Raw genomic sequence first — 16882 nt, 5'->3', positions numbered from 1 at the left:
CTTATAATAAAACCCTTATTTTACAAATTGTACAGAAGGTAGGAAGCAACTTCAGCTGGTTCCACCATGGCTTGTTTGTAGAAGGCATGCATTCAAGTTTGCTGAGTTTGATGTGGATGGGGGCACCTGGTGCTCAATGTCCCCTAACACAGGTCCCTGGGTGTGGGGCACAGGGATGAGCATTGTGCCAGAGGGAGGAGGACGGATACCCACCATTCCCAGTACTGTCCCTTCATCACAGAAGTGATTCAGAGGTAGTGAATCTTCCAAGAACACAGTAGTTAATGCTGTTTATAAACACTGATCAAACACAGCTCCACAGTTGTTTTAAAATACTGTTCCTAGGACATGAGTGGTTGTAGAGTACCAGAAGTTCACTTTTTCCCATACCCTCTCCAGTTCTTATGTTTATTGTTGTAAAATGGAACTCCTTCCAAGACTGAACTTCTTCCAGTTAGGGTTACGTTTCTGCTTGTACTCTTACCTGAGGTCAGTGAAGCACCAGAACTGAGGTTTAAGGCAGCCCTAAGAGGCCACCACAACTGGGTCAGCCTGCTGTGGAGCGGGAGGCTGACACCGGGTCACTGCACTACACTGCAAGGAGAGAGTGGTGCCAGGGGAGGGAACTGCTCCCACCCTGACCTCCCTAACACCCTGTCAGGCATTAAACTCTGACCTTAGCAAGAAAAGGAAAAAGAACAAGTCAAGATGAGGTAATATGTACAAGCTGTCACTAAGTTCTGCTGTATAACGCAAGTCTGACATGTAAAGCTGAGCAGACAAACTGCCATGCAGCCGTTTTAAAAAAATTCATAAATTAGGAATGGTCAGAGTTGAATTAAGTTGTGTGTTAGAAGGGAGCAGAGCAGCCCTGGCTCCTGCGGTGGCACAGGGGCTGCTGCCCTGCCTAACTCAAGTTTGTAGGAGGACACTGGTCTCAATTTGCATCCACTGCACCTCTTAGTGCTCAGGTCTCAAACAGCAGTAAGAAGGTGAGTCACTGTTAGTGTGGTCTTGTTCTGAAGCACCAAATCCTGTTCTGTGTGTGATGGCTGTTGTCATTTCATTTCTTCTCTGTACTTTTGGGAGGGGTGATTATTCCTCCTGTTGACAAGGGTGATAACTGACCTGGGGCAGTAGGTGCTACTCCACTGTTTACTTCTTCCTGCACAGTGACGGAGGAAGATAGTAGTTAATACCTGTGACATGTTGTATACACTTGTTGCACTAGTGCTCAGCAGCACTTCTCACACTGCTAGTACCATTCAAGTAGTCCAGATCTAGGATACTAAAAACCCCAAGGTGCTGTTATACAGTAATGTAAAGACCATCATCTCTTAAACACATCACCCTTACTTCTAATCGAAATCTGTGTGTGTGGCTTGCAAGTGGTACAGTAAAACGCATCTGGTTTATGGCATCACCACCCAGGAGCCAGAAGCAAGCACCTAGGCACTGCTGACCACACTGGCTGCAGAACCAGGCCGGGCATGAGCAGAGAGGTGCCCGACTGCAGGAGAAGGGATGTGTAACCTACTCTCAACTGCCTGAACCGTGAGTGCACAAACCACCTACCAGCATGTCCAAGTAATTTGTGTGTGTTTGGATGTTATGTCGATCCTCTGCTGCAACCTTCTTGAAGTTCTTCAGTTTCGCAGGGGCTTTTTTTGCCACAGCCACAAAGGGAACCATCCATTCAACACACTCCGAAATGCTGTCCCAGTCTAAGCCTAGAGGGCACAATACAGTTCTATAGTTAGAACTCACAAAGGAGTTCCACAGTGTTCTAGTAGAGCTATAAGTTTTAAAACAGTAAGTACTGCAGATAAAAATTCAGAAACATCCTCCCACAAACTCCCACCACTTCCCTGTGCTCCTTACACACCAATGTTGTAGCTGAGGATGGTGACCACCGTCACATCAGCAAAGCAGCACTGTGGCTTGGAGGGAAGGCTCAAGTGCCTTCTCCACTTGAACACAAGATTCTGTGTTCAGGAAACACTACACTGTGGTTACAGTCATTCATGGTTCTTGGGCAACATATAGGCACTGAGCTTAGTTCAGTGGTTTGGGTTTTTTTCCCCACTTTGTAAGGGACAGGCTGGTAGGATGAGCACACAGGTTAACTGAACACTGCTGGCAGGCAGGGGTGGCTGCCTGGTACTTGCATTTGAGGAGAAAAAGTAACCAAATCACTTATAGCTAATGAGCCCCAAACTTACTGGAAGCAGTGAGCACCTCACAGAGCAGTGTCACCCCAAGAGCAAGAAGGATAAATCTATTCCATTTCCTTAGTGAAGGCCATGCTTCTGACAGCGTTCCTTCTTTTTTGAGTCTTCGTAACATATGAAATAGTGGTAGGAAGTGAAATTGGGGGTGGGGAAGATGAGACCCAATGCAGAACAGAACAAACTGTTGGTGTCTGTGTAGCTTTTGCTTGTTGGCAGCCTGGTAAACCAATACACTCATAGTGACCTCAGGCATGTAGCAGCTTCCAGAATTCCCCACCTGACACAACCAAGCTTCACAAAGGCTTCTTACCTGAAGCTTTCTTAACGACTTCAATTGAGGTATAATGGCAGAGCGCTGCAGCAGCAAGTGTTCTGTACTGGAAATCCAAAGAATTCACATCCAGAATACAGAGGTCTAAGAGCTGAGGAAACAGAGTGAGGAAGTACAGTTACAAACTTCAACAAGATGATACTTCAGCATAACCCTGCCTCAGAAACTGGCCTGCACACTGCAGTCCTCCTACAGCCCCTGCTCTGGAACGTGGCTGAGCTTTTTAGCATCTACTGCACCATCCAATTTAGTTTTGGCACCAATGGCGAGACCCAGTTCGCACTTTTACCAGCCACGTAGGAGACACTTGGCTTGCACAGACTGAAGCACACCTCTAAACTCTCAGCACAGCTCCAGGAAGGTGTTTTGTTTAAATGAAGGTACTACCCAGCATCTCAGTGACAGCCCAGTCTGCTCTTCAGGAACCTCCCTTAGGCTGGACATAACACATGTCCATAAAAACTGGAGCACAGTAGCTCCAAAGTAGTGTCTGCCTCACAGGCTGCCTCCTGGCAATGACACAGCAACACCCCAACAGTTAACTGCCCACAGTCCCTAAGTTATCCCCCTCCTCTCAGAGCTGTTGTCACTGTTTACAGAAAGCTGCAGTGCACAGCCATTTAAAAAAAAGATGGATTTTTATTTTTCCAGTGTACAGGAAAGTATTTGACGGGAGCATTGAGCTGGGAGACAAGAAATGTGGGCGCTTGTTCTCAAAACTGAGGATGAAGTTTGCTAGCACAGTCAAACTTGCACATTACTTAACAAAGTAACAGGCAAGGTGAAACAAGAGAAAGCATCCTGAATGGCTCTGGGGCGCAGTATTCACTTGTGCAGGTAGTCACTCCAAATAGCATCTTCTGACACAGTTTACAACCTACCTGTGCTATTTGAATAAATTTTTCCTGAGAATACTGAGGTAGCAGCACTTTCGGAACATCCTTCAGAGCATCCACTTGAAGATAGAGGTTCAGCCAAGAGACGATTGTCACTGGACAGAGTTCCCATTTTAAAGCCTGTAAACATGAAACAGTTGCACACCTTAAGCCATGCAAGGCCAGTTTTATGCTCTGATCTCTTTTCCCACACCCCTCCCCAAGTTTGCACAGCTTATTGCACATCCTCAAAAGACACTAGAGATTATGCACAATTTCAAGTATAGATACTCATTTTAGATGGCAGTCTCACTACTTTTTGACAAGGCTGTGTCACAACCAGCACTAACACATATTCCTACAATTGTGCACCTGGATCTTACATTATCTTCCCCACTCAGAACTTGGAAAATCAAGAGTATTTCTCCAAGCCCTCAGTCTAACTGCCTGAACCTGCAGTTCTTACCTATTAAGGAAGAGCAAATGCGTAAGGAGTGCTTACACGCTCCTTTCCAACACAAGGAGCCCAGAGTAGTGTCAGTTCTTCACCTAGCTCTCCTAAAGGCCCCGGCTTCCAGACAGCAAAGGGCTCTGGCAAGTGCAGCACATTCCAGTGACAGCCTTCTGGTCTGCCCCACAGCTTTCACACAAGAGAAATTTGTCCTGTCCTAAGAGACCAGGACTTCACCTCAGCCAAGGCTTTAGAGATCCACTGCACATAGAATCATACAATCACAGAATGGTCTGGGCTGGAAAGGACCTTAAGATCATCTAGTTCCAAAGCCCTGCCATGCAGTGAAGGTTTTGCAGAAACAAGAACGTATAAAACATGTTCCTATTCTAAGCAAATGACGTTAAAATACAAGGCTTGGTTGGACAGTCAGCCAGCACTTAAAAATGGCAAAGTTCTTACCTTTAACATAATAAGTTCCATTCTGACAATATCATCTTCACTGCAAGCACCATCAGTGACGTAAGCAAATTCCTGTATTTTAGGAGCGTAGATTTCCTTTAAAAGGAGGGAGAGGAAAGTGAAGGTCAGAATGCCTTACAATGCTAAGAAAGCTGGAGAAGATGCTGGCAAATACTTTTCAGCCCATATTGACATAGTAACATTTCTTACCACATCACAGAATGGTTTGGGTTGGAAAGGATACCAAAGCTCATCTAGTTCAAACTGCCTGCCACAGGCAGGGACACCATCTACTAGACCTGGTCACCCAAAGTCCCTTTAGGCACAGGAAGCTGCTCTAAGGTCTTCCCTGAGCCTCCTCCAGGCTGAACAAGCCAAGCTCTCTCAGCCTGTCTTCTTTCACTAGAACAACATTTTCCTTGTTACACGAGGTGACTTGAAACTCACAGTATGAAGAGATATTAAAACCAAGTAGGCTTGTTGTATGTTATCTGTGGTAAAACACAGTAGATTTATTGCAACTCTTCTAGCTCTGGGAGAAATAAACGCTGACCAAGCAATTAAGCAATTTTTTTTTTTTTTACACTCTTGTTTATACCACATTTTACATCAAATGGAATGGCTGAGAAGATACGCCACCCCAGTCCTACAGCACCCTGCTGTGTTAGAAATGGCTTGCTGGGACACGTCACATGCAATGTCAGTGCTCATGTAGTCACATAGATTTATTATTAAAAAAAGGCTAGAAAAAGATGAGAGAAAAGCCCCACAGCCACTGTGGCTGCAAAATCCATGGTGCACAGATGTGTTATTAAAAGACCTTGGCCACAGAACTACTTCTCTATCAGCTAGCTCCACTAGCTGGTGGCCTGATGCCCCACGCACTTCCTTAGGATAGACAACTGCGGGTAAGGCACTACCTTGGCTTTAGGTCGTGCTACATCCATGGGGTGCCAAGTATGGACACTCAACATTCCAAGTTTTCCTTTCAGCCTATCCTGTCATGCACTATACACAAATGGCTCGTAGACATAGTGCACAACATAATGCATCATCACCGCTGCATTCTAAAAGAGAGAAACTCCACTGAATGAGGTTACAGGGGTATCAGCCTGAGGCACAAGCAGTTTGGGACTTGGGCTTGGCTCTCTTCAAGTCCCACACCCATTCCTGAGATTGTTTGCCAACTGCTGTATATTTGGAAAATGACAAAACAAAACAAAGCTACTCCCAGCACATTTGCATACCTTTCAAGTTTATGTGGTCTCTTTCCCTGCTGCTGAGGAAAGGCACGACAAAGACTACGCTCCTAAGAGCTTGACATACACACAACTCAAGGAAGAGAAAAAAGTTTCCCCTTCTGACCTTCAGTGTTGTATGTACACACCAAGTTTAAAAGATTCAGACAGAAGAAATTAACATGTTATCACTGTCTTTTTAGTTATTCCAAACTTAATATCCTACTCCTTGTAACAGAGCTTCTTACCTCAAGTTTGGAGGCAATGAATAATGAGGTAATTCCTATGAGCTGAAGCATGCTTTTGTTAATGTTCTTCTGTGTCAACATGAATCTATCAAAAAAGTCTTGAGCTAGGTAGAAGGTTTCCCTGTGGAGTGCATACACCTCACATACCTGCAACAACACAAAAAACAATCCAGTTTAATGTTAAAAAACTCTTGTGTACACACATTGGAGTATTCAAGCCTTAACAGTAAAACACAGTATGCACAGTTTTATCTTTTGTTCACCCAAGCTATCATATATCCAGATGTGTTAGCATATAGTGGTTAGGATGGGACTGAAAAAAGTACTTCCTTTGCTCCCACTTAAACACAGATTATCTATGATGCCCTAACATACTTCCAAATTATACTTTTTCCAACCTGACTAGCATCTACTTTTCCTAAAAGTGAGTACAAACAACTTTCCACTGAAAGAAGGTGGACCCATTGAGGGAGGGAAAGCAAAAGAGAACAAAAAAACCCCACTCACGTGCTTGCTTAAGAATACTCTACTTTACACCTCAACCTGAAGTCACTGAGCAGATCCCCCCTGTACTCCTCACAGGTCTGTCCCAGGGCAGGACCACTAGAACACTTGAATTCCTTGGCTCTACAGCAAGCAACGCTGGAAGCTGCAAGCTCTGTTAGGTGTGCTGCTGGCAGCCCCTCAGGCACACCACAACCTCGCTAAGCAGGAACAAAACTGCAGGAATGGCCATCTGCTCCCTCCAGTTGCAGGGCTCCCCACAGAAAGAACTTCTAATACCCACATTCTGTCAATGTGGTTCAGATGCCAGTACAACAGAAGAGGAAAGGAGACTGCCCAGGCCTGGAGATCCTCTGCACGGGACTACTCTTTCCTCTGACCTCTAACTGTATTTGGGTGGGTCTGCCACAACTCCAGCTCCTCTGCCACTCTGTCTTTTCCAAAACTAGAAATTAGTTAGATAGCCATAAATTAGTTATAATCTATGTATGGTCAACGGGAAAGAATATCCCAGAAATAGATTCCAAGTGCTTCATTATTTCACTTGGATACATAGTCAGAACAAACTCACTACTAGCTACTTCCTAACATAAGGCTGAAGCTCATTACCAAATTAAAACACTTCCTGACCATCCAAACGCAACTGGTTGGCAGTAATACCACAGCTCATTCTTTTAGGCCTGATCTAGTATTTGCCACTTGATACACTACTCTGATATTAGTAACTGCTGCTCCAAACAAGATTTAGAACTAAAGACATACAGAGCAGGACCGCCCATTAATAAATGGCACAATTTCTACGAAAATCTGTTGCCTGCTCATAAATCTTGCTCATGTTTAATAGTAACTCAGTTATGATGTTACAGACAACAGTGTTAGGAGCTACTGGAGAACTCTCCAAATTGATGGGATTTTAATCCACTGTGCCATAGAGAACCACTGAGCTGGGCAGCAAGGCCCTTGTTGACATTTCTGTTTGGAAATTGCATGATTGTTTTCCTAAAAGTTTAAGGAAAAAAGAAACAATTTAACAGTGGCATATAAATCACACACTGGAGGAGGTAGTGAAGTACACAGCTGGAACAGTTTTGATATTCAGACTATATTAAAGGACAGGAGGAGTGCCACTAACATCTGTTTCCTTGGAGTACTTGATATGGAATTGGTAAACCTGCAAGATCCCTTCTGCTGATGGGCAAGGACTGCAGGAGTCAAACGTTACTTTTGGCAGTGGAGATTGAATACACTCAGTATAGTGTATTCAAACCCCTCCAGAACATGGCTCTCTAGTTACAACACTAATATTCATTCTTATGAACTGCCAAGACTGGGAGCTTCCATTTTGTTTGACAACTGGAATAGTCTGAAGTAAACCAATTAGATCGGGATATGGATATAGTTTCTTTGTAACCCTTTTCAACTAAGAACCTGTTTGTATCAAGAAACCCACAGTGTCAGCCACTTTCTTCTGCTCTTTTCATAGGACAGAATGAAAAATTCAGCAACAAGCCAGGAAATAGTGTCGGGGTCTGACATCTAAGAGCTCTTGACATAGACAGGGCCAGGATAATAACTCAAGTCCTCAATCCAGATGCAGTTATTAAATGGCTTAGATAACATTTAAGGAGCTCCATAACTAATCTGCCTATGACAATTTTAATGCAGGTGCCTCAAAACTAGATTTCTCCCTTTCCTAGGAAGTAGCATGGCAAGAGCAGAAAATTAAGTACTACTCCTCACTGCCCTATGTGGAAGGTTCAGAGTCTTCTGCTAGGGAAGACTGGAATGTAGCTCACCAAGAGGACCAGGAACTTGTAACTAGTCTGCTGCAAAAGAGGTTTAGCTTTTGTCATTACTGCACATTTTGTTATTAGATTTTTATGTAAAATCTGTGCTTTTATCTGCCTACTTCCCAGAAACAACACATGGCAAAGTAATTAAAAGAACACACCTCTAAGAGCCAGTCTAACAGTATTGATCTCATGTGAGGTTGCAAACTGGAATGTAGTGATGTGAAATGTTTGCAATGAGCGTATCTGTTCTCCTTCTTCAGAATGTTGAGCCAGACGTCTTTGGAATTTCCCCAGCTACAGAATAAAGTTACACAAAGCATTGTTAAGTATATATATACACACAGCTTCACAAGAGAAGTACAGAAACATTATATATTGTTTACAGATATTCAGGAACAAAAACTCTGCCATTCTAAAAGTACCTCATGGCAATTATAAAACTGCAGGTATACTCTGAACACGTTACATCACCACAACAGCAGCTTGCCAAAATCATCAGCAAGTCCAGTTTAACAGAACAGACAACAAAACTGAATGTGTGCATCCTAAACTTACACATACAACCCTATTTTGTCTACTTATGAGTCTGTCCAGAGCACAAGGAAGCCAACCCCCCCCCTTAAGAAAACTACCCCACTCCAAGTAAAACAAAGCATACACAAAGCTGTCCAGTTTAGTCTGAGAAGAACATTTACAGATGTGTTTAAAATTCATTCACCCATCCCTTCCTTTTCTAGCCTACCTTGAGGCACAGAAACAGGCTACCGTGAGAAAAAAAATGAGTCCTTTATTGCTAACTTATTCTTCATTAGCACTGATGTCTACTTGGGAAGATTTGTCTGTATCACTAATAAGGCTTGGTTTTAATTTGCAATTATTGTTATTATGAATTGATGTGTGTTTTCTCAGATGTACTTCTCATCCCACAGTCACTAAAAGGGACATCATGTTAATCAGTGCGAAGCCGATTTCCTCCTGAAATTTTGGGGGTTGCATATTCACCTTTCCAAGCAGAAGCAGTGACAGAATAAACAGCCCTGATCACTGGTATCATCCACAAATTCTAACCTCATCAGTTCCATTCTGCTGCCACCATATGTAAAAAGCTGGAGAAGTACTTGCTTGTTTAATGCAGAAGTTTCCCCATTAAAGAGGGCAGGCACCAAGAAACGTATTATGATCTTCCTACAGCAGTTAGAAAAGCAGGAAAAAAGGCAGGTGAGAGTAAATGATCCTAAATTCACCTAATTGGAAAGGATTGAGCTCAGCTTTACCAGATGCCTAGCGACAAGAGGGTGAACATCAAGCACTAAACTCCTTTATTGGACCTCTGCATCTGAACCTATCTTGGGGATCCAGGAGTTTCCAACAACTTGCTAAAGCAGTGCACGAGATTTCCTCATCATCATTTTTGTTTAAGTTAAAAAAAACCTCAAAACCTACTTTGCACTAAGCTTTCCGACACACTTGAAAATGTGATGTGCTAGGTACAGAGCAGAGAGCATGCTGCTCTTTGAAGCAGCGTTCAGCAGGCTCGGGAGTAATACTGAGAGAAAAAAAGCAGTTGAGTTTGAAACTCAGTGAAAGTGACTGCAAGAGACCTATTGCTTTGCACTGAGCCAAAACACCACCATGCTTCTCCCTGTTCTGATCAAATTTTGGCCAGAACATATAAAACCAGAGTGTATCTAAAAAGGTTCTCTTAGAATCATAGAATAGTTAGGGTTGGAAAGAACCCCAAGATCACCTAGTTCCATCCCCCCTGCCATGGGCAGGGGTACCTCACCCTAAACCATGTCACCCAAGGCTCTGTCCAACCTGGCTTTGAACACCACCAGGGATGTAGCAGTCACAACTTCCCTGGGCAACCCATTCCAGTGCCTCACCACCCTAACAGGAAAGAATTTCCTCCTTATATCCAATCTAAACTTCCCCTGTTCAAGTTTTAACCCATTACCCCTTGTCCTATCACTACAGTCCCTAATGAAGAGTCTCTCCCCAGCATCCCTATAGGCCCCCTTCAGATACTGGAAGGCTGCTATGAGGTCTCCACGCAGCCTTCTCTTCTCCAGGCTGAACAGACCCAACTTTCTCAGCCTGTCTTCATACGGGAGGTGCTCCAGTCCCCCGATCATCCTCGTGGCCCTTCTCTGGACTTGTTCCAACAGTTCCATGTCCTTTTTATGTTGAGGACACCAGAACTGCACACAATACTCCAGGTGAGGTCTCACAAGAGCAGAGTAGAGGGGCAGGATCACCTCCTTCGACCTGCTGGTCATGCTCCTTTTGATGCAGCCCAGGATACGGTTGGCTTTCTGGGCTGCAAGCGCACACTGCCGGCTCATGTTCATTTTCTCATCAACCAACACCCCCAAGTCCTCCTCCACAGGGCTGCTCTGAATCTCTTCCCTGCCCAACCTGTAGCTGTGCCTGGGATTGCTCTGACCCAGGTGTAGGACCTTGCACTTGGCATGGTTAAACTTCATAAGGTTGGCATCAGCCCACCTCACAAACATGTCAAGGTCCCTCTGGATGGCATTCCTTCCCTCCAGCGTATCAACCGAATCACACAGCTTGGTGTCATCAGCAAACTTGCTCTTCAAGTAATACTTCACATTCCGCTTCTCATTTCCCTAAAGCATTGCAGTGAATTTAACAACCCTTTCACTGAACACCAGGCTCATACAAACTGCTGCCAGTGTACTCATCTAATAACTGAACAGCTAAGAAATTCACAAATGGAAAAATCTGATTCTATGAGCCAATCTATCCCTCTCCAGAAGGGAAAACTCCTAAAACTGTGACTGCACTAAGCATCTACACTGCATTAGCAAGCTACTGCCACAAGTTTATTTGCATATTTGTACATTTTTAAGTTCTTAAAGAAAAATTTGCTTCATATTTTTGCTCAGTCAATTCAGTCTAACTATCATGTGCCTCTTAAGCACTTAGGAGGCCCTGGTACTAAGTTACAAGAGTTATAAAAGGCAAAAATTGTATGTTTGGCAACTTTATAAGATCATGGAGACAAAAAAAACCCCACAATGTGTCTTTTTTTGGACATCAAATTGTTTCTGAGATAGGAGACAAGTAGAGGTATGGGTTGAGTGCTGCTCACTGTTATATAAACACAATACAACAACAGATCTGCATCTGGTAAACTTACCTGAGTTCTGGCAGAGGTGATGGGTTTATGAAGAGGTTTCTGAACCGGTACTTTTTGAACCTGGAGAAGTCAGTGGTTACTGACTCTTTGTGAGGTGTTTCAATAATTATGCAAGGCGAGATGCCTCCTGTTATTGTAGGCGGCCAACAACTCTGCAACATAAACAAGGTATCTTTTAAATGTTGATTTTACTACGAGAGCAAGAAAGACAAGAAATAATTACAGTAACAACAATGCATGTGATGTATGTTAGTCTCTTTGGACCACAGCATCAATTCATGTACTGAAACCAAGGACAAAGATCAAATGCCAACAAAGCCTTTCGCAGTCAAGACGGAACATGCATAAACAAATTTGATAAATTTGGGAAAAATCAGCTTTGAGGAAGACAATTGTCTTCAGTTTATGAACCTGCAAGTAACCTATCCATTGCTTGAGCTGCTCAGTTATAGTACATAAGGTAAAGGCACTCATTGCTACTAAAACACAGGACATTAGTTTGCTGGTCCTATCTACTTATCTACTCAGAGGGAAAAGAAAGGAGGGTGGAGGTTTTACTGTCTCTCAGTGAAAATTCAGCAACTTATCTTCCAATTAAGCACTCCAGAGAGGAGCCACCCATCTCAACTCCAAAGCTAGATACCCACTGAGCAAGCAGCAGCTGTGAACTATCTCTCAGCCAAATATGGGATGCAATGACTCAAAAGGAGAAGAGTGCAAAGTTCACATAGAAAGCTTCAGAGAAGGAATTCTAGATTACTTCAGTTAACTCTTGTTTCACTAATACTTATTTGGTTGTACATAACCAATACAAGTAAGGAGGTATCAAATGCATGGAGTACATTCAATGCTGTAATGGCTGACAGCCTTCAAAATGGTGACAGAGAGCCTTAATTATGCTTTGTGGAGTTAGGGAAGGGGGAATCCCATTCACAAAGAATAGCAACACCAACTCCTGAACATAGAAGCTTTTCCTATATAGCTGTTCTGCAAGGTAAATGACACACAATTCCTTTAGTTTATCTAAACCTATTTATAACTAGACTAACAGTGAAGTTACATATTCCAGCAAAATTGACCAGCACACAGCTACCAAAAATAAAAATAAAGAGGAGATCCTGCTCCTTCTCTCCTGTGATCCTCACTGCCCAAGTCCTTCCTTTGTTAGCTTTGATGTTTGTAAGACCCTCTGCTGGGTTGATTCAGCTCACTAACCTGGCAGAACATTAACTTATTTTGTAGTGCTGTATTAGCAAGTTGAACCTGCACACTGCTCCATTTAAGGAGAACCAAAAATGAAGCAGGACATAGGATGGAGTACATGGACAGTTACCAAGGAAGGAAAGACAGGGGATCAGGATTTCCCCCATTCAACAAAAGTCAAGTTGTGACATGCAGTTTCACTCAAGTTCAGCTGATGTAGTTACACAGCATTTTTCCCATACACAAAGGTTGCAAAGGCAACTTCACAACCAGAAGAGTTTTGCTTCATCATAGCCGTTAGTCTCACTTGCTTTACAAGAGGATAATTGCAAACAAAACTTGTTTGAAAAAGAAAGTTATTTTACTAAATAAATATTTTAGCCCCTCACTTGGTTTAGGAGTAGCCCATGTTATTAAAACAGATTCCTAAACTGATTTAAATAATCAAAAGAACAGCTAAATGGAAGTAAAGAGGGCCTGAATGGCTATGGGTCTTCTTCACTAAATGGTCATGAAACCACACCTTAAGTTAAAACAAGTGCAATGATCTTGATTAGACTTGCCTCTTAGGCCTCACTGCTCTGCATATGAAATTATTCTGAAATATCTGGGTTTATTCTCATTTTTACACCTAACCTTAGTGGTTTCCAAATCGAAGGACCCTTTATCTGCAACAAAGCCACGCATAAAACTCAAAAACATGTAAAACCATGCTAAGGCGCTGTGTTCCCATAGCTCTTAATATCTAATGATAGAAACTTCCCCTATTCAATGTTTTCTAGTGTGGAAAGATTTCACACCCACCAACATAAACCACTTGGACCCCCTCACCTATTTTGGACTGGTATTCAAGACTGCATTACCTTAATCTCATATTGATGTTTTTTAGCAATTTTTCCATCTTCTCTGTTCTTCATCTCCTGCTGGGAAGACACACACATGTCAATTCATTGACAGTGACCAGCATACCCATTCCTAAAGCTAAAGCAAACGGTTACTACTTCTGCCCCACTTTCTAACTCAGCAAAGATTTTCCCATCCAAACATACTGGAGAACTTTTCCAGTTGCCCAAATTGGTCACCTCTGCTGTTCTCTTTTTTCTGGTCTGGAGATGTTCTGATGCCTGCAGTTCCTGTGGAGACTCTTCTTGACATGACAGTGGTAGCTGCTGATGCTTGGCTTGCAAACGGCTACTACAAAGAGCAAAAAGACATAAGGAATTAAAAGAGCAACAGTGATAGATGAACGCAGATAAGCTGGGTGTATTACAATGCTAACAGCTTACCTACGTCTTGACATCTTCTTTGGGTTGTAAGATCTCTACCTGAGGATCAAAGGAATAATGTAAGCTCAGTTAATATATCCTCCAGAATTTAGGACCAACTTCCGTATGTTGTGTTGCAAGATTCATCACAAAGAGCAGCATGGTTTACACAACTGAAACAGAAGCACAACTAATTTACTGGTGTGAAGAATGCCTAAGGCATATAATCACAGGCAGCTCCATGGCCTGCGGGGGGGTTCACTGCTGAAGTGGGTTACACAGGGATGCCCACTAGGCCATCGGTCAGTTTCGCTCGGGTGAGTTAGGCTTGTATGGCCCAGGCAGTGAGAGAGGGAAGATGTGAAGGGTCATTTCCCACTCGAGAGAATGTGGAGGGATCCCAGGGGCTGCGACTTCCAGGGCCCTTTACACCCTGCAGCCACCGGGCACCCACAGACAAACACTCTACCGAGGCAGCAGCTCCCCGGCGGGGGCGATTTCTCCGCGCGCCCCCCACACCTGCCGGGATGGGCTGTGCCGAGCTGAGCCGCGTCGTGCCCGGCCGCCCGCGCTCCCGCCGCGCCCGTTCCGCGCCAATTTGCAGAGAGCGGGGAGGCGGCGGCCTGCGCCGCGCCGTGCAGAGCCGGGACGGGACGGGGCGCCTCGGCCAGCCCCGGGCGCCGCGGGGGTCAGGCTGAGGTGGGGGCACTGCCGCTGCCCGCGCTCGCTCTCCCTCCAGAAGCGGCCGAGCCGCCGTCTGCCCCTCTCCCGCCGCAGCCGCTGAGAGGACGCGTGAGGGCGCAGAACTGCGGCTCCCCCGCGCTCCCGCCTTGCTGCGAGCGAGGCTCCCTCCAAAACCTGAGGGGAAGTGGGGGGGGGGCGGCTGCTGAGACGGCACCCCGGCACTCGGCGCCACCCTCCTTCAGAGGGGAACACCGCAGGGACCGGGGACCGTGATGGGGTTGCCCCCACCAGGCACTCTTCTCGCCAAGCTGCTGTACCGAGATCTAGGGCCGGGGAGAGCCGGGACCCGCCGGGCTAGGGTGAGGACGGGAGGCGCGGGCCAGCAGTCGGGGTCAGCCCGCCAAGCGGCTCGGCCGGCTTCCCCACCCCCACCGCTCCCGTCTCCCTCCAAAACCACCATCCCGCGCTCCGCCACCCCCCACAGGGCTCTCCCGCCGCCGCGGGGCAGGGGGTGAAGGGATGGAGGCGATGGCGGGCTCCCGCCGACACCCCGGCCCGCCGCCCTGCCGCCCGCAGGCGTTGCCCGCGCAGGGCCGTCTCCCCTCACAGCGGCGCCCAGCAGTGATCGCTGCCCCAGGAAGGAGGACACTGAGGGGCCGCGCGCGGACACCCACCCCCATGCTCTCCTCAGCTGCTTTCCTTCCAAAACGGTGCCGGGCGGGCAGCCCGCGCATTGCCCCGCTCCCCTCGCGCCGGCACTGCCGGTACCGGGACCGCCACCGCACCTCCCATCAGCACCACCACAACCACCGCAGCCTCCACCGCCATCCTTACCATCGTAACCACCGCTAGCCCTATCATCATACCCACTGCCACCACAGCCGGCCCCCCCAGCCCCCGAACGCACCTCCGCTCCTGCCGCCCGGGCCGCACTGCTCAGCTGGCGCCGGCGCCAAGTCCCTATATACCGCGGCCGGGCCCGCGCTGCGCATGTGCGAGGGCGGCAGACAGCTCCCCCGCCCGCCGCCCTCCCGCCGCCGGCGCCCTCGCCCCGCTCGCCCCGGCACCGCCCCTTCTCCGCGGGGCCGCCCCAGGCCCAGCGGCTCCCCTGCCCATCGTTGTGACGGGACACCCTGCGCCCCGAACCAGCTCCCTCGGCGGAGGCGTCCCAGGACAACGGCGGGCAGCGTCGGGTAGAGGGCTGTGAGCGCTGCCGCCGCGCAGGGAGAGCCGCTCCGCTGCCCGTCGCCCGCCCCAGCCCCGCTGGCGGGACACCCCCAGCACCGCCACCCCGATCCGCTGCGCCCAGCCCGAGCTCCGCGCCCCGCTGCCGGGGGGTAGCTCCGCCGGCAGCCTCACGCGCAGCGCACGCCGCGCGCCCGGCAGGGCTCAGCCCGTCCCCCTCGGGGCGGGGCGCCGCCCGCTCCAGCCAATGGGAGCGCGCGGCCCCGCGACAACGTGCAGCGGGCGGTGGAATGTAAACACGGCCCAGCCGCGCGCGCCCTGCCGCGCCCCGCCCCCTCCGCGGCCTAGAGGGCGGGCCGGCTCCTCCCGCCCGCCGCAGGGCAGCGCTGGCCGGCCCGGCAAGGCGCGGGTGCGTGCGCGCTCCTCTCTGCGGCGGCAGCCTCCTGACCCGCCCGCGCCCCGCATCAGGCTGGGGCTGTCAGCCCGCTGCCCGTCACACATCACCACGCAAGGTCGGCCTTCACCCAGCTGCGCCCCATTCAGGCACCCGGCTCTGCTGCGAGGGGCCCGCGCCTTTGTGTTCAAAACTTTCCCTCTCTCCCTCCATCTTTGCAAGCCCGTTTAACCACAGAGAAGTTCGTCCCAGCAGCCAACAGGCCTCTCCCAAGCACAGCCTCCGTGGTCCCCCATGGACGGCCCTGTCCCCTGCCCAGCAGCTCCCCACTCCTGTCAGCCAGGCCCATCACCATCCCTCAGGGTCTCACCGAGCCACAGGAGCACTCATCCTGACAACCCCCTCTCTATCCAGAGATGGTGCTGAAGCTCACCATGAGTGCCAGGCACACCTTCCAGTTACTATAACATCACTCAAGGATTGTGTGGAGTTTCTTAATAAACATATATATAAATAAATCCACATTACCTCAAAAGCAAACAGACCATGTACTTAGCACTGCTTTGAGTACATGTTTTTCTCTGGAACACCCATATCAGGGCACAGATCCACAACTCGGCACCCAGCCCCTGCAGCCATTTTGCTGATGGAAAACTGGTGCTTTCCCTCTCCTTTCTGGCGGCACAGAGCACACGTGCTGCAAAACAGCACGAAGAGAAGCCACAGCTGCCTTCAAGTAAATCCACATCAGCTTTTTTTCACTTCTGCTTTTTCTTTTCCCAAGTGTAATGCTATTAAAGAGTAAACATGGGTTTTACCTCCAAATATGTAATCTGGTAATTAAACCCAGGA

General features: G+C 47.4%; 1 protein-coding gene across 3 annotated transcripts; it reads right to left on the bottom strand.

Annotated features, from left to right (window-relative positions):
• Window positions 1-278: 278 nt before the first annotated feature.
• CCNE2 (cyclin E2) lies at window positions 279-15524 on the bottom strand. 3 transcript variants are annotated; one of them, XM_061448107.1, is made up of 12 exons: window positions 15359-15524; window positions 13789-13827; window positions 13585-13696; window positions 13366-13425; window positions 11300-11451; window positions 8292-8427; window positions 5837-5983; window positions 4351-4446; window positions 3444-3578; window positions 2542-2653; window positions 1576-1730; window positions 279-1165 (listed from the first exon to the last, which is right to left on the bottom strand). In XM_061448107.1, the coding sequence occupies exons 2-12, from the start codon at window positions 13800-13802 to the stop codon at window positions 1064-1066; spliced, it is 1221 nt and encodes a 406-aa protein (XP_061304091.1). In that variant the 5' UTR covers window positions 13803-13827; window positions 15359-15524; the 3' UTR covers window positions 279-1063. The 3 variants fall into 3 exon arrangements, with proteins under 3 accessions (XP_061304091.1, XP_061304090.1, XP_061304093.1); XM_061448106.1 differs by lacking the exon at window positions 15359-15524 and having other exon boundaries at window positions 13789-14176; XM_061448109.1 differs by lacking the exon at window positions 15359-15524 and having other exon boundaries at window positions 13366-13422; window positions 13789-14176.
• Window positions 15525-16882: the final 1358 nt, after the last annotated feature.

The sequence above is a fragment of the Pezoporus flaviventris genome, unplaced genomic scaffold (genome assembly GCF_033815535.1).
Source record: "Pezoporus flaviventris isolate CSIRO_AGI_PZ_B2104156 unplaced genomic scaffold, CSIRO_AGI_Pfla_v1 ptg000007l, whole genome shotgun sequence".
NCBI lineage: Eukaryota > Metazoa > Chordata > Aves > Psittaciformes > Psittacidae > Pezoporus > Pezoporus flaviventris.
The sequence above is the reverse complement of the archived record's forward strand: the minus strand, read 5'-3'. Positions and strand labels throughout refer to the sequence as shown.